The 26,003-nt window shown below is 35.8% G+C and overlaps 1 protein-coding gene across 8 annotated transcripts in view; it reads right to left on the reverse strand.

The window, feature by feature from the left end:
- Positions 1-1,077: 1,077 nt before the first annotated feature.
- The window catches only part of NAA16 (N-alpha-acetyltransferase 16, NatA auxiliary subunit), a 65,524-nt gene continuing 40,598 nt past the window's right edge, over positions 1,078-26,003 (reverse strand). For 4 of the 8 annotated variants that reach the window (XM_072760635.1, XM_072760633.1, XM_072760634.1 and 1 more), the window contains 11 exons: positions 22,684-22,756; positions 20,343-20,512; positions 19,855-20,007; positions 15,210-15,338; positions 9,482-9,695; positions 8,042-8,235; positions 6,519-6,627; positions 5,981-6,079; positions 5,460-5,603; positions 3,693-3,790; positions 1,078-2,439 (listed from right to left, as the gene is read on the reverse strand). In XM_072760635.1, coding sequence (XP_072616736.1) covers positions 2,242-2,439; positions 3,693-3,790; positions 5,460-5,603; positions 5,981-6,079; positions 6,519-6,627; positions 8,042-8,235; positions 9,482-9,695; positions 15,210-15,338; positions 19,855-20,007; positions 20,343-20,512; positions 22,684-22,756 — 1,581 coding nt within the window. In that variant the 3' untranslated portion in view covers positions 1,078-2,241. Of the gene's footprint in view, positions 2,440-3,692; positions 3,791-5,459; positions 5,604-5,980; positions 6,080-6,518; positions 6,628-8,041; positions 8,236-9,481; positions 9,696-14,486; positions 14,630-14,671; positions 14,883-15,209; positions 15,339-19,854; positions 20,008-20,342; positions 20,513-22,683; positions 22,757-26,003 lie in introns of those variants that run through there. The other 4 variants (XR_012001987.1, XR_012001990.1, XR_012001988.1 and 1 more) reach the window with 4 other exon arrangements.

Below are 26,003 nucleotides of genomic sequence, written 5' to 3' on the forward strand. Positions count from 1 at the left end.
TCTTCACCCTGTGCTGGGTTTTTCTTCATGGTAATTATCACTACTGAATATTATATCCTGTATTTGTTTCTCACTCTTCCCACCAGAATATAAACTCTATGAGGATAGTACTTAACTTCTGTTCACGACTGCATAGGTCATACCTAGAATAGTGTCTGAAACATAACAGGTGCACAATAAATACAGACTGATTTATGGCTCTTTACCTGCTAGGCTTTGCCCACTAAATTCATTCAGTTCCTCAAGGGAAAAATCACAAGAAACCTGAAGCCAAATTCTTAAATTACCACACTATGCCTTTAAACTTTGTGTCTCTTCCTCTCTGTTCTGATAATCTTGGCAGGATCACCCAGGACAAAAGACTTCTCACTTTTCTCTTGAGACTAGAGACTTCTGTAAGTACTTGGTTCTCAGATGCCTTTCCTTTAGCTTTTTGAACTGTAAAGGGCCTCTGCCAAAGTTGGAGGCAGGGTGGAGGTGGGAGGTGGGGCAACATGACACAGCCCTGCTTCCTAGAACTACAAAAGATGCCTGCCCCTAACCCAGGTTTATACGATGTTTATACTCAAAAGTGAGATGGGAGTAGGAAGGAGAACAGACACAACAACCTCTATACACTGACTCAGACACTACTGGATTTTACCCTTTATCCTGCCTTCCATACCCTGAATCTAACTCTTCACATTTCAAGTGTATCCACCCCGTAACTCTCAGAAACTCTATATGATCCCAATGGGATACTTTTTAAAAGATTGCCACTGAACAAAAATAAAAATAAAAAAGACTGCTGCTGACAGCATGACTTCCATATTATGATTAATGGGAATCATTTATGCAAGTGGCATCTTGCTGAAAGTAACATAACAAATTAAATGTTTGTCAGGATCACTTAGTGACAAAAGACTGCCGAGCTCTAAAATTTTTAAAACACTAAGAAGCAGCCAAGCTGCTGTGGCACCAGAATTTATTGGTAAGTATTTATTTTTTAATCAACTTGTAAAAATTAAGATGATTAAGTCTTTATTCCTTCAAAGAAAAAGGACAAAATATGTGAAATAATACACAAATACAAATAAGTAACCGTGTACAAAATAATTTATTACAGCATTATGTAGGTTGGCATTATTTTACAGTGAGTTTATTTCTCTTAACAATTATGAATCTAAATAGCTTAGAGTGAAGGAAAACCATCTTAATTAGAATGGCTTCTCTAAATAAAATCTCCCTTCTTGAATTTGCCTTAAAGGGATGTATTAATATTAGACATATTTACACAGTTCTGAAAGAAATATACTGAATGATTCCATTATTGTTTTCTGTACAAGATAAAACAAAAACCTATACCCCCCCAAATATTGCTCAACAATGTTTTAATAAACAATAGCTTAAATTCCCATTCTGCTGATACAAAATGTATTTAATAGTCAATGCATGGCTATAAGAGTGTTTCCTTATAATTTGTATTCTTCTCTATTACGCTCCCTTGAAGCACACCACTCAGATATAAACTACTTATAGTCAAGAAGCAAAGCAATTTAGTCAAGAAGTATAATTCTTACCCGTGGGTCTTTAAAAGTCTGATCTAGGGATATGCAACAAATTTACCAGTGAATTTCCATGATTAAGACACAAACCAATCTCCACATTCTGAATCATCTACATAAAACTGGAGTACCCTTACTCAATAGAAAGTATCGTTTTCATGGATATTAAAAAAGGAAATGGTAAATCATGAAAAAATTAAGGTGTATAAAGGGCAAACTGAAAAAAATTTAAAATCAACCTCTATGTCTGCCAAAAAAAGTTCCATATTGTTTTTGACAGTCAATACTTTAAAACTGATGTGCCCTACTTAAAAAGCAAGCAAAAACCCAATACAACAAATCAGTAACAGATCAAAACACAGATTCTGAAACCAAGATCTAAAGAAAAAAATACAGTGGGGCTGTATACCTAGCTCAATAAGAAATTATATTCATGATACTGAAATGACAGCACCCATCACAATGCTGATAATCTGAAAGTTTAGGAAAACTGTACAAGTATAAACAGGTAATTTTAAACAGATGTTTATGTAAATTGGCAGAGTCAGGTAAAGGCTAAGATAAGCTCCCGGAATACTCCATTTAAAAATTCTATCCAATTATTTCATTTCATAGCTCTACTAAAATACACCCTGAAAAAGAAACCCTGATCTGAATTCAGCTCTGAGTCTTACAGGAGTCGACTTTGCATGGGATTTCAAATTTCGTTTGCCAAGACGTCATAGTTAACTGCATGGTTGAGGGCCACATTGTGACTGTCCACTTCACTCACACCGGGCAGGAAAGCAGAAGTGAAAGGAAGCAGGTTATGACAGGCCACCCTGTATTCTTCATACTGGGAGTTACAGTTCCCAAAGCTGCCATCAAGCAGTGCCTCGGAAACCTTTAGTAAAGTCTATCAAAAAAGGCAAGAATAAAAATAATTTTTAAGAAAAAAGGTTGGTTTCTAATCACTTTAATAATCAAAAGGAGCTATGTGTTCATGAAAAAAAAGGAAAACCGGCAAGGCCTCAGTATAAAATAACTGCCTGTTATTCAAAGTAATCACCTCAAAACAGGAACATTTTATTTTTTCACTTTTAATTATTTAAATTCAATTAAGTAACATATGGTGTATTACTAGTTTCATAGATAGAGTTCAGGGATTCATGAGCTGCACACAACACCCAGTGCTCATCATTTCATGTGCCCTCCCCAATGCACATCACCCAGTTACCCCATGGCCCGCAACCCACCTCCCCTCCAGCAACCCTCAGGTTTAAAACAGGAATATTTTAGCAATCAATTCTGCAAAGCCTTAAAAAAAGTGATAAAATTCTAATATTTGAAAAAGTGCATCTCTGAAACTGATCACTAAAATGCAAATGTCCTTTATTAACAACAGTTCCCATTTACTGATGGCTCACTATGTGCCAGGCAGGGACTAAGCCCTTCACTGTGTAGTATTAATATTACACCAAGCAGGTTTGGAAGGTGGTACAGACACACCTGGTGTAATATTGTGCCTCACTCTATGGTGCTTTGCAGATATTTCATTTCTAAGAGATTGAAGGCTTGTGGCAACCCCGTGTCGAACAAGTCTATCAGCACCATTTTCTCAACAGCATTTGCTCACTTCGTGTCCCTGTGTCATATTTTAGTTATTCCTGTAAATATTTCAAACTTATTCATCATTATTATATTTGTTATGATGCTCCGTCATCCATCAGTGGTTACAACTTGTTGAAAGCTCAGATTGATGGTTAGCATTTTTTAGTAATTAACTTTTTAATTAAGGTACGTATCTTGTTTTTCTAGACATAATGCTGTTGCACACTTAACAGACTACAGTATAGTATAAATGTAACTTTTATATGTACTGGGAAACCAAAAAATTCACTGGGCTCACTTTATATTGTGCTATCCACTTTATCTGCAGTGTCCTGGAGCTGAACCCACAGTATCTCCCAGGAATGTCTGTATTTTCATCCTTACCTTATAAATGAGGAAAAAGAAGCCAAGAAATGGGAACCTGCCTCATGTGACACAGATCATAACTGGTGGAGCTGAGACCAGACTCCGAAGGCCCACTCAAGAATTATGTTGTAAAGACACGTTTTGTCACTCAGCATCCATAAATTTGCAGAAGTTGTGTCTGGTAGATCTTACCTTTACATTTTTATCTTTTATAGTTTCATCCAATCTAGTGGCAATAGCAATTGCTTTCTCTTGCCTTGACTTGTCCAGAAAATACATCATTTTAGCACCTGAAACACCAAGACACTGCAAAATGAGAGAACTCCCAGAACTTAAAATTGCTTTGATTGATATCGACCAGTGACTTAAAATATGGTTCCAAGGGTTTAATCAGCAGTGGGTTGGAGCTGGCTCCCACCAGGATTTGGGAGCCAGCTGCAAAGCTTCCTCCCCACCCTAATTCAATGACACCCTATTGAGGTGGCCTGGGGCAATATTTTATTTATTAAGTATTCTCTTCCCCTAACATGGGGCTCAAACTCACAACCCCAAGATCAAGAGTCACGTGCTCTACTGATTGAACTTGCCAGATTCCCTGGCCTTCTGACTTTCTTTACGATGTTTTTATTTTTATGTGGCAAAAATTATCTTTTTCTTAGAATTTCACATATTTGGGGAGGCATTTCCCATAATAACAATAAATAAATGGTTTTCATTTTTGTTCATTATCTTCTCGAAAAGAAATTCTTATTTGCCTTTACTACCAAGAAGTTGTATTTTTCATAGGAATGAACTTTTTTCCATCAGAATCAAGAAATTCCCCTTTAGAACAAGAAAGCTTAGGTTGAAATATTTAAATATATGGCTTAACACAGGAGCATAGTTAATAATATTATGTACTTCATTTTATCTCCAGTTCCTTTTCCACAATCTTTTTTGTCCAGTTTACCATCTTGTCCATCCATGTCATTTTGTCATTTTATGAATTTGTATAAACTGCCTAAAATCCTTCCTGTAACAGGCAGGATATAAATAAATCCTTGAAATACAAAATATGTAAAGTAGCAAAAATACAAGAAAAAATAAATCACTCATAACCACAGAACATGAAGGCAACCATTAAAGCTCTCATACATATTTCTTTTCAGCCTTTATCCCATGTAGATTTTGTACATAGTTGAGATTATATTCTATGCTAATTCAATGTATATGATATAAAATTACTTACCCGTTATTACAAATCTTTTGAATAAATATTACTTCACAGGCCTGTCTGGTTTTCCATTTCATTACAAACCTACTACTCTTTCCCCTCTTATTAGACATACATTAAATTTGTTTCTTTTTCCCCACATTCACAAACAGCATTTTAGTTAACATCTCTGCACTTAAAGCTCTATCTTTGCTTTGGATTAATTCTTTAAAATTATTTACAAAAGTATGACTATAGCAAAAATCACAGATGTGATTTTTTTAGTTTTAGATGTATTTATTTGAGAGCGAGTGAGCACGTGTGGCATGCACACATAAGGGGAGGAAGGGGCAGAAGGGGAGGAAGAGAGAGAATTTCAAGCAGACTGCCTGCTGAGCATGGAGCCCTGATCCCAGAACCCCAAGATCATGACCTGAGCAGAATCCAAAAGTCGGACAATCAACCGACTGAGCCACTCAGGCACCCCAATGTGAAGTTCTTAACAGAATGACAGCCTGCTTTCCTAAATGGCTAGGCCAGTTCACACCTGCAGCAATACAAGTGTACTTATTTATCACAATATCTTCATCTCCTTTTTTCAAACAAACAAAAAAAAAACCTTTCTTAATTTGAAAGATCAAAAATGGTATTGTGTTCACTTCTTTTTCTATAACAATTTGTGACACTGAACACCTTTCTAAACTTTTATTTTCATCACATTCTAGCCTTTCCCATAAATTTTTTAACCCTGGGAGTCAGACACCAACCTGAAAGCAGATGCTGAAGAGAGGTAGCATTGTGCTTGAGAAAATCTTCATTAAAACTTTCCAAATCCTTGTTGACAAATATTTTCTGCATTTCTTGAGCTAGAACTTTGCTCACAATGTCTGGAAGATTACTATGATTAGACACTATAAAAATAAAACATTTGGAATTAAAAATTGTTTTAATCTGTCCAGTTTGAAACAAAATACTGAAATACATTTATATTTACTAATATATTCATATTATTTATTTTATATTAGTAATGTTTATTTATATTTATTAATATATTAAGCTTGATAGATTTTACATAGTAAAAATATTGCTCCTTTAAAATATAAATTCATTCTAGCTTAAAAATGCATGAATTTCTAGCATATCTTTGCTAGCATGTATATACTATAAACATTATCCTTTTTTTTGCTTTGTATTATTTATTGCAAATCTCTTTAATGACCAGGTTAATGGAAGACTAGGAATATGAACTGTCATATTCATTTTTATATAAAATTGTTTTAATACTTACCAGATTTAGAAAATTTAATTAAACATTCATGTAACCATGGGTGATTATTATTGATGGCAAAAGCTCGTTTGACAGACTGCAGCATCAACAGAAACTTCCCTGTGTCAGAAAAAAATATAAAGGTAACAGCATCAATATTTATGTATGTTATTTTAGTCACTTTATTTTAGCCTCACTGAAATTCCTGTTAACAAAATGTTAATTACCTTTCCAGTAACATTCATATGCAAAAATCAAAGCTGACTTTGGATAATAAAGACAATTTTCATTTTCTAAAGAAAAGCTTGAAATCATGTAGAATTGAATGCTTCAGGTAAACAATTTGTATGACTGTTCAAACTGTTCTCAAAATGGATTTGATCATAATATTCTAATTGTAAAGTTTAAAGTTTTGGGTAGCAAAAGAAAACGGGATTGGGAGCCTTTGTGGAAGGTTGACATGGAACTCTAACAAACAAAAAACAATCTAACTGATAAAGATTAGACTAATATGGTCACCAACAGAAGTAAGGATTAACAACGGAATTCAAACTATTACCTTTTCTAAAATATATTTCAAATGCTAACAGATGAGTGTCAATGTTATCAGCAACAAGGTTCTTGAGAGGTATAAGGAACTTGATTGCTTCTTCTAATGGATTTTCTATCTATTTGGAAGAGAAAGGAAAATTATTACATTTAAAAACAGCTACACAAGTCAAATCTCCCCTCAAATCTCATATTAATACATTTCTACAGTAATGTATAGTTCTCTCTATATGACCAAATAAGCAAGAAAACATTTTAAAACTATCACCTGGAAACAAACTGAAAATAAACAGTCAATAGTTTCAAAATGGGAAATAGCTCTACTGTTTTTTCTGACTATAAAATCAATATAATCTCATAAAATGACAAAAAGTCCAGGCAATTATTCCATAGACTGAAGGAGATGGGACACCCAATATTGATAGCCCTTTATTTTTCAAACATTTATTTTACTTTTTTAAGGATTTTATTGATTTATTTAACAGAGAGCGAGCACTAGCAGGTGGAGCAGCAGACAGGGAGAGGGAGAAGCAAGCTCCCCACTGATCAGAGAGCCTGACATGGGACTCAATCCCAGCATCCAGGAATCAGGACCTAAGCTAAAGGCAGACACTTAACCAATTTGAGCCACCCAGGCACCCCTATTCTTCAAACACTTAAAGTAAGGAGGCAAATACAATTGCATCATAAATTGGAAAAAAATAACAATTTAAAATACTTAGATTCCACAGTGAATAAACCTGTAAGTTAAATATTTCCCTAAATCTGATCCCTAAATAAACTATGGACACTTTGAGAAAATGTCAGAGATGAAGTGCTTTCTCTTTGTAGCTAAAACATATCAAGATATATTAAATGTTCTCAGATATAAGGGGAATGTCTCCCTGCTAATTATCAAAAATTTAGTGTTAATAAAAACAACATGTTTATTTTCTGTAGGTTCAAAGTCCAACATGGGTCTCACTGGGCTTAAAAACCAAGATGCCAGAAGGGCCCTTTTTGGAGGCTCCAAAGGAGAGTGTGTTTCAGCTTCTCAAGGCTGACCACAATCTCCATTTGTGGCTCCTTCAAACCAGTTAACAGAGGGCTGATGTCCTTCTCACACTACTCCAGCCCCCCCACTCCCCCAAAACCCCCCCATCTCTCTCTACCTTGAAGACCCACAGTGATTACACTGGGTTCACCCAGATAATCCAGGCTAACCTCCTCATTTTAAGGCCAGTTAATCATCCTAAATTCCATCTGCCACATTAATTCCCCTTTGCCATGTAATGAAACATACAAATTCCAGGGACTGGAATGTGGATAGTTTTCAAGGGCCATTATGCTGCTTACCACAACTACAATTCTATGTATAATTTGCGTCAACCAAAATTTGCATATTCTCACTCAAAAATAATTGACTACTATCATAAAGACCTTGCAATATTACAAATGGCTTCGGATCTATAGATTTAATTAAAATATGTTCGTGATCAGAACAGAACCAAATAACATAAATTCTACCAAATAAAGACAGTAAATTCATCTCACCCTTTCTAATTTTTCAGGTATAAGATCTTCTTTGAGACCACTGGCTTCTTCTTCTTCTTCATCTCTTTTTTTCTTTTGATTTTTTTGTTGACGTTCCCTTTCTGCATGCTTTCTCTCTTCTTCCAATTTAGCCTTTTTCTGAGCTCTCCTCTGCTTGCTAAGCATTTTCTTCAACTCTTTGGCTGACAGGTTTTCTATAAATATCAAAATAAATACAAATACAAATTCTAAGTCAAGGTTTCTGTTTTCCTCACATTCTTCTTCAATACAGTATTGTATTAAAGCAATACAGCTTTAAGAAGGGAAAGTGGGAAGAGACAACAATACAGAGGTTTTCTTTAGAAAGTGTATTCCCACTGCCTAACACACATCCTGGCACACAGAAGGCAATTGGCAAATACTGCATGGATTAAAATTAATCAATTCTAAAAAATAAAAAAAAAAAAATAAGATAAAATTAACCAATTTTGGCTCAGTTCCACCTCCTACACAATACATGACTTTAGGCAAATCACTTAATCTTGCTGAGTCTCAATCTATATACAATGGGGGTGATGACACCAACTATTCTCTTGGAATATAACAAAGACAAATGAGAAAATGCACACACACATACTTGTGATCTGTTCAGATATTTGCCTTCATGTTACTATCTGTCAAATATTTGTAGATAGTAACATTTTAGTGAATAAAAAGCTACATAGATATTCTTATCAGCATGATTATTTTCAATCAACTAGGCACTAGAAGTTGTAAGAATGTTTATTATTTTCTTTAAAAAGATGCTATTTATTCATGAGAGACACAGAGAGGTAGAGACATAGGCAGATATGGGACCCGATCCCAGGACTCCGGGATCACAACCTGAGCCACTGAGCCACCCAGGCATCCTAATATTTATTTTTCCCAAAGGGGCTCAGAGCTATTTTTTTTTTAATCAAGAAAGAAAACAAAAAACAAAAACCCCAGTCCACAATCATTTCCTTTTTTCCCTAATTGGCTTTACTAAAAATAAGAATAAAAATGATTGCGAGGTGCCTGGCTGGCTCAGTCAGTGGAGCATGGGACTCTTGATCTCAGGGTTGTGAGTTCAAGCCCTATGTTGGATGTACAGATTACTTAAAAATATATAATAAAATCTTAAAAGAAAATAAATTTTTAAAAAATGATAACAAGTCATCCACTAGGGCTATTCAGAAATATCACCTACAGAACACAACCCTGCCGACTTTTTCTAAGTTATCTCCCTCCCTACCTCACCCCACCTGTTTTTGTTTTTTTTTTTAGCATGTAAGAGACCTGATGTTGTCTTTGCATCCATTTGACATTACGTTTTTCTATATGTTTGTTTAAGCTAATGACATTCTGAAAGTTAGTGTTCTTTTTAAACCTTTTAAAGCAAGTTACTTTTCAGTTACCTAATTTTTTTTTTTCAGTTACCTGAATTTATTTCTTGTTGTTTGCTCTCGTTGGTTAAGGGGTTATCATACAATTTCAAGTATATTTCAATTGCTGATCTAGCAGCCTTGAAATAGAAAGCATGTCTTCTGAGTACATCTTCTAATCTCAAAAGATCAACATAGGCACGAAGGGTCATTTTTCTCATGCAGTATGTATGGAAGTCGAATTGATCATCAGTTATCTCAAAAAAATGCTTAAAAAAAAAAACCACAAAATTATCCCTACATATGTGTGGATGATATCTATTTTTAAAAAGAAAACCAAAAAGAGCCCCAAATACAATGTAAACAAACACAATTTCACTTAGTTGCCTTCTACACTGTTTAACACTACAAAGGACATCAAACCATTCTTTGTATCCACTTGAAGTTCCTGTTATAACAATCCTTGGCCATTCCCTATAGATCATGTTTTGTGATGATACTCAATTTCTGTGTACTAAGTTAGATGATCAGGTTTTCTTAAACTGTGAAATCAGTACATATTCATTTTTCCCTCTAATGAAATATTTCTCCTCGGTATTTCCCAAAAGTCAGCAAGGCAGAGTTAAACAGAGCTCTGAATAAAGGTCACATTTTAACAGGTTCACATGAAATGTTTACACATTAGCCTGTTCCACCTAACTTTAAGTTCTTTAAGGGAAAGCACCATCATTTCTACCTCCACTGCCTGGAAAAGGGCCTAATATTTAATCAGCACAATTTTTGGCAACTCAAGAGAGAACCTGCTTATCAGGCATTTGGCCTCTTAATTTCCCACGACCTCAAATATTTTATCTAAGTTAGGAATAAAGAAATCATTATATGGCCAATTTCTTATAATTGCTAAGGGATCAAATAAGAGATATTTTAAATTTCATTGGGCACAAAACATTATAGATTTTTTCTCACTCAATAAACTCCCATTAATCTACCAACATTCCATTTTAGCAATGGTTCTTAATCTGTAGTCTATGTATTAACAAGCATAATAATATTTTCCTAAGGAGAGAGTTCAAGGCTTTCATTCAATTCTCCAACGGTGCATGGTCCCAGAAGTTAAAGAACTAATTCCTTACATGGCAAGAAGACGATTAATATCCCTACTTCAAAACAATTTATACTTTTCTTTCCCACATGCATCTCTACTTCTATCTTCTTTCTTTTGCCCTATTTTAGCTTCTCCAAAAATAGAAAAATGAATGACTCAATACACAAATACAGTTTAAGCTCTTCTACTACTTCATCTTCCTTCTGTCCAGGGGCAAAGTAGCTCACTGTGTAGAAGACACATTAGTAATTGTCCACATTTCATAATTTTAGTTGTATTGGTAACTAGAAATACTCTATACACAGAGTTACATTAAGTACCTGAGACTTTAAGGGAAGAATTCTAAGATAAAAAGAGTAAGAGTACACAGTGTGGAGGGGGGAAAATGGGAAAAGATGAACATTTAACATTATTTATAACTTTAAGAATCATGCTTTAATAGGTTATCTGAAAACTGCATTCTTCCCATCAGTAAGACAAATAAACTCGTAAGTATTAACATGAACTTGTTTTTTTAATCAAAGGATTACATATTTCATAAAGCTGTTCATTGTTAACATAAATCAAGTTATGTCTAGCACCATAAGATCTTAAAATTCAATACAACTGAGGAAAAATGGCAGTGCCAAAAATCAAGGAATATATAACGAGATGATAACATCTAAGAGGTTACAGGACTTTTAAGGTGAGAAACATTTATGTGTAAAAGGCAGACACAAGTTTCAGAGATAATTCTAGCAGCTTTAGTAGACGCAGATTCTAAGTCAAGCCTTAGAGGGAGCCGTAGGGAACCACAAACAGTTAAGCCGCCTCTTTATCAGTAACAGCCCACAGGCTGCCTCTCTCCAGTTAGTCTTCCATAGATAGGGCAACCAACTTTCCCAGCTTGCCTGGGGCTTTCTCAGTTTTTCCAATGAAAGCCCTGAGTCTTAAGAACCTGTTCTGCCCCAGGCAAACGTGGATGTTGATCACTCTAACAGTGGTGGGTAGAATAAGGCTACGGTAGGTAAGAAAAAGTAGGATACTAACAAAATAATTTTGCTTTGGGAAGAAACACTATATTGCAGAATCCTACTTAGAAACAAATAATCTTGGCTTGATGTTCTTTTTTTTTTTTAACTTTTTATTTTAGTATAATTATAGACTCAGAGGAAGTAATAAAAGTGGTGCAGAGGTATCCTGTGCACTCTTCTCTCAGTTTCACACTAAGAGCTGTATCCTACATGACTAGAGTATGATAACAAAACCAAAACACTGACACTGGTACAATGTGGGTATATGGTTCTTTGTGACTTCATCATATGCGTCGATTCATGTGACTGCCTCCAAAATCAACACACAACTATTCCATCACCACAAAGCTCTCCCTTACACTATCTTGGGGTGATTTTTTTAAGTCTTCAGATTTGTAGAGCATAAAAATTTACTAGCTGACACAAACAGGTGAAGTTAGTTTCCCCATACTTGAGCCAAACAATAACACAATATGGTCACTTAACAGCTTCCTGCAGAAACTAGGTACCCAATTCTTAACATATAGCTGAGGGTCTTAACTCCATTTTCCTCTCATAAACTACTAGTTCTTTGGGGGTAGAGGGGGTGGGGAGGGTAATGCTGGCAGGAATTGCTTAACTTATCAAAATTAGGCTTGAATCAAAGTAAGACAAGTGGCTGGAGAATTAAGAAATGCTATTCACAGCTTACGAATGTGGTTTCCTTTAAGAATTCCCTATTAGTCCCTCTCTTCTCACCTGATTCTCCCATTTCATTACTCTTCAGAGTTCCTGGAGGAGGCCAACAAGAGCTCATATATAGAAAGGCAACAAAAACCACTAACTCAAAAAATAATAACCAGACCAACTAGGGTAGTACGCAACTCTATGTCCTTTATAGAAAATCTGTCATCCTAAAGCACATGTCAACTGGAGCAAGATTCAGATGCACCAGAAGGTCAAGTTAGGAACTGTCTATGGTTCTGACTTAATAGGAAATCCTAAATCTTATCATGAAGTTTTAGAAATATGTATTACTGCACTGTTTCAGATATAAACCAGCACACCAAAATGATGAGAAACTAATCATCTGGAAAAGAAGGAAAAGAAAATTCTTGAAACATAAAATAGTTTAAAATTATTCTGAACACTTCTGAGGATGGTTGTTTTATTTTGTTTTAAATAAAACTGGAGTTTATATAAACATCAGATTGGGCTGGACTTCATAACCTTTACATATAATCTTAAAATCCTTTGCGGAGTGGCAAGATGAAAGCAGAAAAAGTACTATAGTGGACTATTCCAGAATTCTAACATTTTAAATCCAATTACTAAGAGCTCATAGCAATATATGTCATAGATGAAACTGCCTTTGAGGAGAGAATTCTTGAATGTGGTTTTGAAGGCAGAACTTTTATCTGTATTCACTGAAGGTGAAGATAAAACTGCAATTTTCTATTTTTGAAAGGTACTTCATTTCTTTACTAAAATATTTAAAATCCAGCCACAAAAGCAACTCATGCAGATACTTACTATAATAAATCTGTGAATTCTGTAATTACTCTTAAATCTTTACATATGATATTAAGAATTATTTTTGATTACATTAATTTTATTAGAAATGAATTTTAGCACTAATCAGTCAGCAAGTATTTAATCACCCTATTTGTACTAAGCACTCACATTTCTATACATAACCACTAGAAGAGTTAAGTCTTTTTTTTTTTTTTTAAGATTTTTAAAATTTATTTATTCATGAGAGACACAGAGAGAGGCAGAGACATACATAGGTGGAGGGAGAAGCAGGCTACTTGCAGGGAGCCTGTTGCAGGACTCAATCCCCAGACTGGGATCACACCCTGAGCCAAAGGCAGATGACCAACCGCTAAGCCACTTAGGCGTCCCTAGAAGAGTTAAGTCTTACTTTTACTCTGAATTACTCACTATAAAAGATTAGCTTACAAGTGCCACTAGAATAGGTTCTTCTTTTATCTGTGTCTAGTTCTTTGTCCTCAAGCATCAACAAATCCAAAATAAAAACAATAAAGTTTCTAGCAATAATTAATGTAACATGACCAGAGGGTGACAATCTCTGCCATATTTTAATCTGATAGCCAATGATTTTCTATTTTCTAATTTTTTCTTCAAAAATGCTTTCCACTAGTCAAATCATATTTCTTGAACTAGACATGGTTGATCTGAATTTTAATTAATGCTACTCAGCCAACATCACTATAAATTTAAGGGAGAGCATAATCTAAACGAAACTTAATTATAGAATAGCTACTCATCATATTCTTACAATCCTTAAGAAATATTACAAAGAGAAATGTCATTAATGTTAGGAGAAGCGGGACTGAAGCTGGAGCTGTATTATAATGATCCTAAGGATGTGCAAATTTCACTTTCACAGAAAATCTGATAAATTTCTCGCTGTGGTCATGCTGGAATTACTGATCCATGAGCACCTAGCAGCTTCGCTTCTTCATTCAGGAAACAATTTACTGCCCACTGCAAATGTCCTGGTTCATAAGAATGTATCTTTCCTTAATAATAAGAAGAATGCATTTGAAGTGCTAGTCATCTCGGAGTGCTGAAACAAGCTAGTGATGTATGGTTTATCACAGAAATGAGAGCCGGATTTAAACTAGAACAGTTGGATATTGCCTAAATATTTCATGTATCATCTGAGGGTTTTTTATCTCTCAAGGAGAAGATAAGGATTTTCCCCCAGAGATAAAGCCATCAAGCCCAGGCTTAAAAAGAAACAAAGAAAAAAAAACAAAAAACCAACCAACAAACCAAAAAAATGAAGTTATTTCTAAAAGGGCTCAGGTATAGTCCTGGTTCCGGTTCCCAGCAAAAGCCACCCCCTAAGACTGAGCCTTTCTCTTGGGTCACCTCAGAAGTTTCACATGGGAAAAAGGCCAAAGTGACTGCCGGAGCGCAGACATCAGGCTCACCTGACTACGACGCCTGTGGTTTTATACTGCGTCAGCATGGGAACAGTGCTGCCGATTGACCCCACAACTGAGGGCTGCTGAGGACTGCCTCAGGTGTGCTTTTGTGGCTCTTTTCCTCCTGTTGTCCATTTGGAAGGAGAGTGCTTCAGAGATGACAAAGAACAGGAAAACAAAATTCACACAAAGGAAAAGAAAAGTCCCCTCACTAAGGCACATCACACATAATCCTAAAAGCAAGTAATAAAATAAGCCTGCAAACCGGCCACAGACTGCTGTACAAGGTATCGGATGCGAGAACAAGTATCCTGGGAAGACGAACTGGAGAGAGGCTGACTACAGAGCAGATCCTGACGTAAAGGGGAAAGAGGTAGCCGTCAGCTTGCGTGTCCTTCTGGCCTGGTGACGAGATCAAACAATGGCCCGATTATGAAATACAAATTTTGAATACAGGGTAATAATAGCAAAAATGGCTTGATAAATTAATCTTTTCCTTCTTCCCTCGGACCAAATTAGGTAGACATGTCACAATCATAACCACTTGAGGATCAAAAGAGCAATCATCTAGCCACAACTTCTGAATGTCTGAAAGCTAAAGATCCAGAATTTTTTTCACAATGAAGTTTCCAAAGTAGTTAAAACAGGTAGATGATCCCATGTAGAAATCAACCTGCTTTTTCTCATCACCTTACAGGAGAAAAATAAAGTCAAAATTCTCCAACTTACCCTTTCTACTTCGTGGCATTTTTTCAAGGCATCCCCGTACCTCCCCAAACGCTGGTAAGCTGAAATGCACTCAGTTTGAAACCACATACACTGCATTTCATTTAGATTTTCCATGGCAGATGTTCCTTCCTGAAAGGGAAGCACTCCTAAATATATGAAGCAAACAATAAAAGAGACCCTAAAAATCTCATTTTCTCTTTTATAACTATGGCTACAAGTATTATTATGATAATAAATAGCGATAAACAAATATTCTGGGTGCTTCCAAAAGCTCCTGCTGATCCAAAATTACATGTCTTATTTACCCAGCTCTGTCGGTTATTCAACACTCTACCCAGAAAAGACTCCAGATTGCTGAAGCTAAGTTTCTGAACATCAAAACTTTTATTTCAACTATTTATGACAGGGGCACCTGGGTGGCTCAGTCAGTTGAGTGTCTGCCTTCAGCTCAGGTCATGATCCCAGGGTCCTGGGACAGAGCCCAGCATCAGGCTCTCTGCTCAGTGAAGGACCTGCTTCTCCCTCTCCCTCTGCCTGTGCTCTACCTACCTGTGCTCTTTCTTTGTCAAATAAATACATAAAATCTTAAAAAAACAAAAAAAAAAACAAAAAAAAAACCACTTAATTTGGGCTGAGCAGCGTGTAAGACCTAAAGTACCTAGTGACCCCCAAGAAGATGGTGAAAGTACATGTACATAAATAATTTCAGTCTTTAGTTCTTTTTCACTCATTTTTTTGTGACCAGTTCAATTTTCAGCATTCTCATTAAAAGTGTAAAAACTGGTTATCTCTTGGTGAATGGAATTACAGGTGTAATTTTCTTTTTTTTTATTTTTATTTTTTAAGGATTTTATTTATCTATTCATGAAAGACACAAAAAGAGAGGCAGAGACACAGGCAGAGGGAAAAGCAGGCTCCCTGCAGGGAGCCCCGATGCGGGACTTGATCCCAGGACCCCAGGATCACAACCTGAGCCAAAGGCAGATGCTCAACCATTGAGCCACCCGTGTGCCCCTGGTTGTATATATTTTCCATTTTTTGATGACTATGTATTTTTATAAGATATCTACATTAATTTTCACTTCAAAATCTTTACCATATACAACTATCCAGCTTGCGTCAGCAAATTTGTACAAAAATTCTAAAAAAAACCTGAAAAATCTGCAAGAGGGAAATATCCTACTTTACTCATATAGCAGTATCAGATATGATCACTTATAATCAGACATAAACTAATTATTAAAGGTTAGCAGTCTTCCTCCCTGGCTCAGTGGCCTATCCACCACACATTACAGACGTGCCTGGCCAAGGAATGAGGATGGCTGAACAGAAGAAGCTCTCTATATGACAGGACAACTCATCAGGAATGGATGACCAAAGGCAATTCTGAAAAACCAGGTGGACTGCAGATTTTGGTGACTCCTCCCCACAAACAGCCAACCCTTCCCCTTCTTTCTCATTCTGTGGTGCCTTTTCAGACACATCCTGGCTGACTGTTTACTTGGGGTGTGTATGTACACATTGGTTTTTAAAATCATTAGACTTATTCCACTTAAGTTTTGTATACTTTTTTTTTTTAAAGATTTTATTTATTCCTGAGAGAGAGAGAGAGGCAAAGACACAGGCAGAGGGAGAAGCAGGCTCCATGCAGGGAGCTCCAGGATCAGGCCCTGGGCCGAAGGCGGCGCTAAACCTAAACTGCTGAGCCACCCAGGCTGCCCCATTGTATACTTGTTTTAATTGCACTTTCCTTCTAATCTCTGCTTTGGCCTTCCAGGATGTTCTCTCCTACACAAACACCACTGCTTCTACATCTACTCTTGTACCTTCTTTCCATCTCCAAAACTGTGCTGCAGTGTGATGGACATGGAAGTTTGAACTCCAGCACTATGTACTACGTGACCCCTTTAGAGCCTCGATCACTTTGCTGTAAAATGCCAAACATACAGTCTGTATCATGATTTTCCTCATTTTATTTTTCTTTCTCCTAACTTAATACCCATCATTCTTGCTAATATATTTTTCCCTCAATACAGCTAACCATTTTGCATCTGCTGGTCTTCCAACATGTGAATTTCAGAAACATTAGTCACTGCAGTTTCTGCTTCTATTACAGTTCTACTGCAATTCTAAAACATGGGCGTTAGTGTCACAGACCTCTAAGCTAGAATCCTGGATCCAAAATGAATGGCTAGCTGGCTGATCTCCAGCAGGCACAGTACCTCATCACCCTAAATATTTTCTTAACTATAACATGAGAGCAATGATATCAGAGGACTGGTAAGATTAAGTGTATGTATATAAAGTACTTAGCTCAGTGCTTAATAATTGTTAAAGCTACTTTCTATTTCCCTGTATAAAAGGCATATAAACTATTTGTATCACTCCAAATATGAGAAAGTAGAATTCAGCTAGGTTTAGATGAAAAAGCCATTGTGACTATGAGAGAGAGACAACAAATGGTCTAAGGTAGTGGCCTTTAATAAAAATTTAAATGTGTGATATATGTGCATGTGTACACATGTGTGTGTTTACATGTGTGTGCGTGTTATGTATCTCTCTTACATATTCAGATTTTCATTAAAGGCTACTACCTATAGAGCATTTATTGTCTCTCAAAATAAATATACAAAGAACATATACTTCATATACATGACACATGTATGTATATCTGCATATATGACAGATTATTTATCAATACCTACTAACACCAGACTTAAACTTATACCACTTTGCTAGTACCAAATGAGATCTTACTATTTCCCTGCTTACTAATGAAAGCATCTTTTTTGGCCATTCCATTTTCCACTTCTGTGAATTAACTATTCACATCCACTGTCTTCTTGTCTCTTATTGAGGTTTGGTGCGTGTATGTATATTTTTGTTCCATGATATTCTTATAAGTAGTTAAATTTTCATAACAAAAGTTCAAGCTTTTCTGTGGCTTCTAAATTATAAGAGGTTTTGGGATGCCTGGGTAGCTCAGTGGTTGAACATCTGCCTTTGGCTCGGGGCGTGATCCTGGGGTCCTGGGATTGAGTCCCACATCGGGCTCCCCACAGGGAGCCTGCTTCTCCCTCTACCTATGTCTCTGCCTCTCTCTCTCTCTCTCTGTCTCTCACAAATGAATAAATAAAATTTTTAAAATAAATAAATTTTAAAGGTTTTTATAAACACCCTCACACAATCAGAATCTAGCCAACATTTAAGGAAATGGTACACTGGGGCTGCATCAGGAAGATCTTAGGGCAGGGCACAATGGTAACTTACTTTCACCGTAAATCATTTACTCACAAACACCAGCACTCAAGCACTCTACTGTGTACATAATGAGTATTGGAGGCAAAAATGATTTATTCCCAAGTATTTTCATTAGAAGTTGGAAATTAAACTGGGAAACATGGTTTCCTCATTATCCCTCAATGTCACATTCAATGAGTATTAAATGACTATTTCAGTGAATTCTTTGTAGAATTCTTTATAAATTCTTATTCTATTATATGGGTTGAAAAGATCTCCAATTCCATGGTCTACCTTCTCATTTTGCTTATATTTATTTTTGTTATAGGTAAACTTTAATTTTAATATAGTCAAATATATTAATTTTACTTATACTTAAGGTTTTTAGTACCATAAGAAAGGCTTCCTACCTCAGACTCTAAAGATAAATTTCAATACTTTCTTTAATCAACCTGGAATTGGTTTGTGTGCAGAAGAATGTTGTTTTATTTTTGTCAATACAAATAACTAAATGTGCCAGCAATATCTTTTAATCTCTGATTCTGAAAGCACTTCTGGTCATACACAAGTTTCCAAATATGTGTGAATCTGTTTCTGAGCTTACCTGTTCCATTAGTCTATGTATATTTTTAACTATACACTTACTATTTTCATAAAAAGACAGAAAGTCCACATGGTAAAAGATATATAAGGATGGTGAAGGTGGAAAAAGAAACAGATGTTTAGCCTAATAATTTTAGAGAACTTCAATTCTAAACTGTCAGAGACCAAAGCCCACAAATGCTAGTTCCTTTTTTTTTTTTTTTAATTTATTTATTTAGGGGGGAGAAGAGAGAGAGAGAGAGAAAATGCACATGTGTGCAAGCGGAAGAAGGGACAGAGGGAGAAAGAATCTCAAGCAGACTCCTGCACTGAGTGTGGAGACTGACGCAGAGCTCGATATCATGACCCTGATCATGACCTGATCTGCAACCAAGAGTCAGATGCTTAACTGGGCCACCCAGGTGCCCCCACAAATGTTAGTTCCACATAGAAAGAACTCTGATGAGTTCTGAAACAACTGTAAAAGAGAAATTAAAAAAACAGTCACAAATTACTAATGAGACAAAAGAATTGTAAACTGAATATTATACATAAGCACCAGTCTGGCATATTGCTTATCCATGTATAAAGCTATTGTGTTCCTATTATTGCCTTTCAACCATCTGCCACCAGAAGTGCACGCACACACACACTCAACCACAGAAAAGAAATCATACTTATGACATGACCTAGATGGAATTAATAAAATAGTAACAAAAATGAATTTTTTGAACTTTAGTGGCAAATTTCACAAATCATCATAGAACTGAAGTTTAATTTTACTAACTCAGAGAAGTACATGCTCATGTATGGTATTTCCTACCCTTGTGAACTTGGAGCACATTTCCTCTGCTTCTTTTATCATATTTGCTCGAAGCATATACTTGGCACATTTGGAATTGATGAACCTATCAGCTGTGTCCAAAGACTGTGCTTCATCCATCCATTTTGCAGCTTCTTTTAGATTACCTATATGCTTTAAGAAATGAAAGCATTAAAGAAACCATAGTATTTATGATTAAAAGAATATAGATTAATATAAATAGAAAAAGTTGATAAGACAAACTAGAAACTTGGTATCATTTCTGTCGAATTTATCTAGAAGTCTAGATAAATTACAATTCACATTTACAAAGAGATGTATCAAACGGCACACTGATTGTACAACTATGTAATATAAAACTCCCTAGGATTATTAGAATGTCAGATTATTAGGGTACCCTAGAAGTTATTTTTATAGAGAAAAAACTCTAAGGACTCTTAAAGTGGGCAAATTCTTCAGCTACTAAAAAAACATGACTAAGATTTTACCTTGTAAATTTTTGCCTTCATATAGAATAATTCTATTAGAGTTGGAGTACTAGCAATTGCAGCATTAATATAATCCAAAGCCAAAGAATACTGCCCAAGTTTATCAAAGTGCTGTGCCAGGAAATACTGAACCCAGAGCAGTGTTGTTGGGGGTTCCTTCTCTCCATTCTCTGCAATCAAACAAATATAAAGTTACTATAGAAGAGAAGGCAAAGTAAAGCAAATCACATACTTTCTCCCTTAATGCATGATGAAATTAATAATTAGAAGAATAAGCAGCATAAACCCAGAAAAATGACCAATTTCAACGGAGAAAGGGAAGACTTCATGTCATAAAGTTCAAATAGTAGCAGCCAGTCAGAGAAATAAGATGCTGGTTTCATAGCCTTCTAACCCCTACCTGACTCTAAAGAAACCATCCTGGAGAAAAGGTTAATCGGTATAACTCTCTCAATTCTCTGGCTGGGAATGTAAGGCAGTAGGCCCAGGAACAATCAAGAGGAAAACAGCTGGGTGAAGAGAAGTCCCTAAACACCACTGTGAGACTCCCACAAAGGCAGGATTTGCCAGGGCTTTGCATGTCCTAGGCCTCAACCCTACACCAGGCAAAGCCAAAATTGAAAGGTATGAAGAGATCTTCCTGACAAGGTGGAAGTAACCCTACTATGTGATGAAAGCAGTCACACATGGTCAACTGAGCTCTATCCTGTTCCCCATTCTGAACTTCGAGCTACAGAGAGTAGATAAAGAAATACCCAGCTCTCAACATGGATTTCAGCAGGGAAGACATACAGGTCTGAAACTAGGCAGAAAAAGGAAAAAGGGGAATTTATCCACATCATAGAAAAGAACAGGTTTCCTAGACTAGCTAATCAAAGTAACAATGTAAATACAGAAACTAGCATAAATTATATAATAAATAAAGGAAAGAGACGAGTATTTATCTTCTTCTTTTTATATAAACCATATTTCAAGGGAAACAAGTATTCGATGAAGTCAAGTTCTTTATAAGAATTCTAGCTATTAAACGCAGGGGGAAAAAAATGACTCGAATGAGATAAGGGATTGAGGTAATAGTCCTCAGGGGCTGCCAAAATCATCAGGTAAGAGGAACTTTTTAACCAGAAGATCAGGCTGACCGCATCTGAACGCGGATCAATCATAACATCACAAAGAGAAACAACCAGAATGTCTTCTGGCTCCAGATGTGAGACAACTTTGTACTTAGAAAGCATCACGTAAGAAGTGTTCACAAGAAACCTGGATCTAATCAAGCCTGTAAATCTTACTGTAAGTTTACAAGAAATATGGATGATAGCAAAATATATTAAATGATACCAGGAGAAAGCAACAAGCCAAATCCATACTATGGGACATTTCACAAGACAAATGACCTTTCAACAAATAGCGTTGTTGTTGGTTTTTTTAATGCGAGGGAAGGTTACTGATCAAGATTAAAGGACTATCAGGGATATAACCAGATGTAAAGTGTAGACCTTTGTTGGAGCCAGCTTCAAATAAGCCAATTCTATGGAGACATTTTTGAGGAAACCCAGGAAACCTGCATGTGGATCGGGTGTTAGATATTATGATACAAGCACCAATTTGTGTCAGACAGCACTGTGGCTGCATCTTCTGTGTAAGTGTTTTAAATAGTTAGAGATGCACGCTAAGGTACTGACAGGTAAAACAGTAGTACGTCTGCTTTAAAAATACCCTAGAAAAGAAAGTAACAGAAGATAACTTCAAACAGGATGGGCAAAATGCTGGCCACAGAGGCTGGGTGATGGGGACAAAAGGGTTCATTCTCGTACTTACTTCTGTGTCTATTATTTCACTATGAAGTTTATTTCAAACTAATAAAAACAAAAGGGCAATAACCCATGAAAAACACAGGAACTCAGACTAAAGTTAGCATCTGCATGACTGAAAGCATTTGAGAGTGTTTTCTAAACTAAGACGCCTTGATTTACATACGTCCCTACAAAGAGAGAAGCAAAGAACCAAGACATACAGAATTTAAAGTAAAGAGTAGAAAGAACAGAGAAGTAGGAATTTGAGAAAAACAGATTGCAATATAAACTAACTATGATGTTGTCAGGCAAGCCACTCAACCTCTCAAGTATCTTTTTCTCATTTTAAAAGGGAGTTAATCCCCACCTCACAAGATTATGGAAAATTTTAAAGACTGAAAGTGCTTTTCTCATTTTGTTCACGAATTCAAAAACTATTTAGTAAATAGGCAGTACATATATAAAATATAAGCTAGTTTTACCGTAAGTGATTTAAAAATAGACTGAAATGAGTAATCAAATTCTAATTGAGTGTAATTTAAACTTACCATAAGGGCTAAAAAAGTCACAGGTTTTAAGAGAGGCTTCGTAATTTGTAACAAGTTCCTGGATTATAGAAATCTGTTAAAGAAACACAGTTTTAAAATTTTAAAATATTTTATTGAAGGTATTTATATTTACTTGGAATATATTAGATTTGGAAACAATGTAGAGGTTATTTCAGGACTATAAATTAACTATAAACTACTCGGGGGTCTGTTCTTCCCAGCCTCCGCCACCGTGTGAGGGGAAAGCAAGAAAAACACGGAAAATATACTGTTCTCTTTATTAATAGCAAAACAGAACTCATTAACTTCTCATTTCAATTAGTAGGTTCGAGTTTTTGAAGGTCAGATTATCAATAATTACTACAAAATCTTTTTTTTTTTTTGCCAACAGTTTATTTGCCTTTTGCTTCTGTTATATTGTGAAGTTGTAAACTATCATATATTTAGATTTTCTAAAGTCACTCATAACAAAAGAGTCAAGTGAAATGATCCAAATGACACACTGATTCAATGGAAGAGGTTAAGTAAACTCCTAACTAGATGTTTAAACTCCCTTTACTTTTAGTCATCACTTTGATAAAGATTTGCTTTCAATGCATCAAGTAGGACTGAAATATTATAAGCCACACTGTTAATTTAACATGCTCTGCCCTTAAAGTGGCAAACAGAAAGTGATACGAATTAGAAGTGCAAGAAAAAAAAAAAAACAGCCTACATATACAATTGGTTTCAAATGCCTACTGATGTTAACTGTTTCGAACGAGTTGGATAATATAACTATCTTATTTGGGAACTTCAAAAGAGTAAAAGTTTACAAGTGAAGGAAAACCATTAAAACTTTTAATAGTATCTTACCAATGTAGAATTATTTTAATAGTGGTAATTTTAAAAGTTTTCTAGTTTTAAAACATGGGATGGGGATCCCTGGGTGGCGCAGCGGTTTGGCGCCTGCCTTTGGCCCAGGGCGCGATCCTGGAGACCCGGGATCGAATCCCACGTCGGGCTCCCGGTGCATGGAGCCTGCTTCTCCCTCCGCCTGTGTCTCTGCCTCTCTCTCTCTCTCTGTGACTATCATAAATAAATAAAAAATTTAAAAAAATAAAAAATAAAAAAATAAAACATGGGATGCCACTAATACTACCAGACAAAAATAACAATAAGAAGCCAGTAACTGCTACAAGTGCTTTACATGTATTAAAATAGTAATTATAGTAATAGTCAATCCTACCTGGCACTATTTTAGGTACTTTACTTGTATTAACTCACTTGTCCTCAAAATAACTCTATGAAGTGTACATTATTATTAACTTGATCTCATAGGCAAAAGGAAAATAAAAATAAGCTGAAAGTGTACCATGGTGGAGCCAGAATTTAACCCAAGCAACAAGGCTCAAGTAGCTTCTCACTACTTGCTGTATCAATGAGTGGATGGGACACGGCACATTTATTACTATTGGGCAATTCTCCTGGACTCACAAGGATGCATTAAAACTAGAGACTAATAGCAGGACAAAAAACTTTCCCCGATCAGATCAGTTTTAATGCATAAAACACCAAGTGGTGCCCATTAAATCAGCCAGAGTATGGAAAACATGAAATGATCTCTATTTTTAAATTATATGACCTTACTTATAAAACCCCTAACAATTCGAGGGCACCTCGGTGGCTCAGTCAGTTAAGTTTCTGACTTTTGGTTTCACCTTGGGTCATGGTCTCAGGGTCGTGGGATCGAGCACCGTGTCAGGCTCCCCACTAAGCTTGGAGCCTGACTAAGATTCTTTCTCTCTCTGCCCCTCCCAACTCAAAACAAAACAAAACAATACAAACAAACCTATTAATTCCAAAAACAATTTAAAAAACTGTTAAATGAATTCAGCAAAGTAATAAGATACAAAGTCAACACACAAAAATCAGTGGTATTTCTATAAAGGAACAATGCACAATCTAAAATAAAACCTACAGAAACAATTCCATTCACAATAGCATCAAAAAGAATAAAATAGGGCAGCCCCGGTGGCTCAGCAGTTTAGTGCCTGCTTTCAGCCCAGGGTGTGATCCTGGAGTCCTGGGATCAAGTCCCAAGTCAGGGTCCCTGCATGGGGCCTGCTTCTCCCTCTGCCCGTGTCTCTGCCTATCTCTCTCTCTCTCGCTGTCTCTCATGAATAAATAGATAAAATCTTAAAAAAAAAAAAAAAGAATAAAATAAGGAATTAACCAAGGAAGAGAAAGACTTCTATAAAGAAAACTACAAAATAATGCTGAAAGAAATTTAACACACGAATAAATGGAAATACATCCCATTTCATGGATTAGAACGCTTAATATTATTAAAATGTCAATTCGGGTCAACTATACTTCAATAAAAATTTTTAAAATATATTACCCAAAGATATACAGATGTACAGATTCAATGTGATCACTATCAAAATCCCAACAACGTGTGTGTGTGTGTGTGTGTGTGTGTGTGTGTGTTTTGCAGGAATAGAAAAGCTCATCCTAAAATTCATGACTCTCCAGGGACCCAAAATAGTCAAGACTATTTGAAAAAGAACAAACCCAGAGGACTCACACTCCAGATTTCAAAACTTACTACAGTAAGTTACAGTAATCAAAACACTGTGAAAATGGCATAAAGACTGACATAGGGACTATTGGAATATAACAGAGTCTAGAAATAAACCCTCACCTATATAGTCAAATGATTTTTGACACAGGTGCCAAGACCACTCAATGGGGAACAGTCTTCTTCTAAATGGTGCTAGGAAAACTGGATATCCACAAGCAATAGAATGAAGCTGGACCCTTACCTGATACCACATACAAAAATTAACTCAAAATGGATCAAGAACCTAAATGAAGGACTAAAAGAATAAAACTCTTAGAGAAAACATAGGATAGATGCTTGATGGCACTGGATACAATGATTTCTTGGAGATAACAACAAAGGCATATGTTACAAAAGAAAAAAAAAGGCAAACTAGACTTCTTGAAAATGTAAAACTTTGTTCATCAAAAGACACTATGCAGAGTAAAAAAGAAACCAAAGAAACCCACACAATGAGAGAAAATATGTGCAAATCTGATAAAGGACTAATCTCTAGAATATATAGAAAACTCCTAAAACTCAACAACAAAAATACAACACACTTCAAAAATGGACAAAGTACCTGAACAGATATTTCTCCAAAGAAGATAAAAGAATGGCCAATCAGCATGTGAAAAGATACATGCCACCACTAATCATCATGGAAATGCAAACCAAAACCAAAAGGAGATACCATCTCATAACCCAGGAAAATGACTATCAAAAAAACCCCTAG

This window comes from Vulpes vulpes, chromosome 6 (genome assembly GCF_048418805.1).
Source record: "Vulpes vulpes isolate BD-2025 chromosome 6, VulVul3, whole genome shotgun sequence".
Lineage (NCBI taxonomy): Eukaryota > Metazoa > Chordata > Mammalia > Carnivora > Canidae > Vulpes > Vulpes vulpes.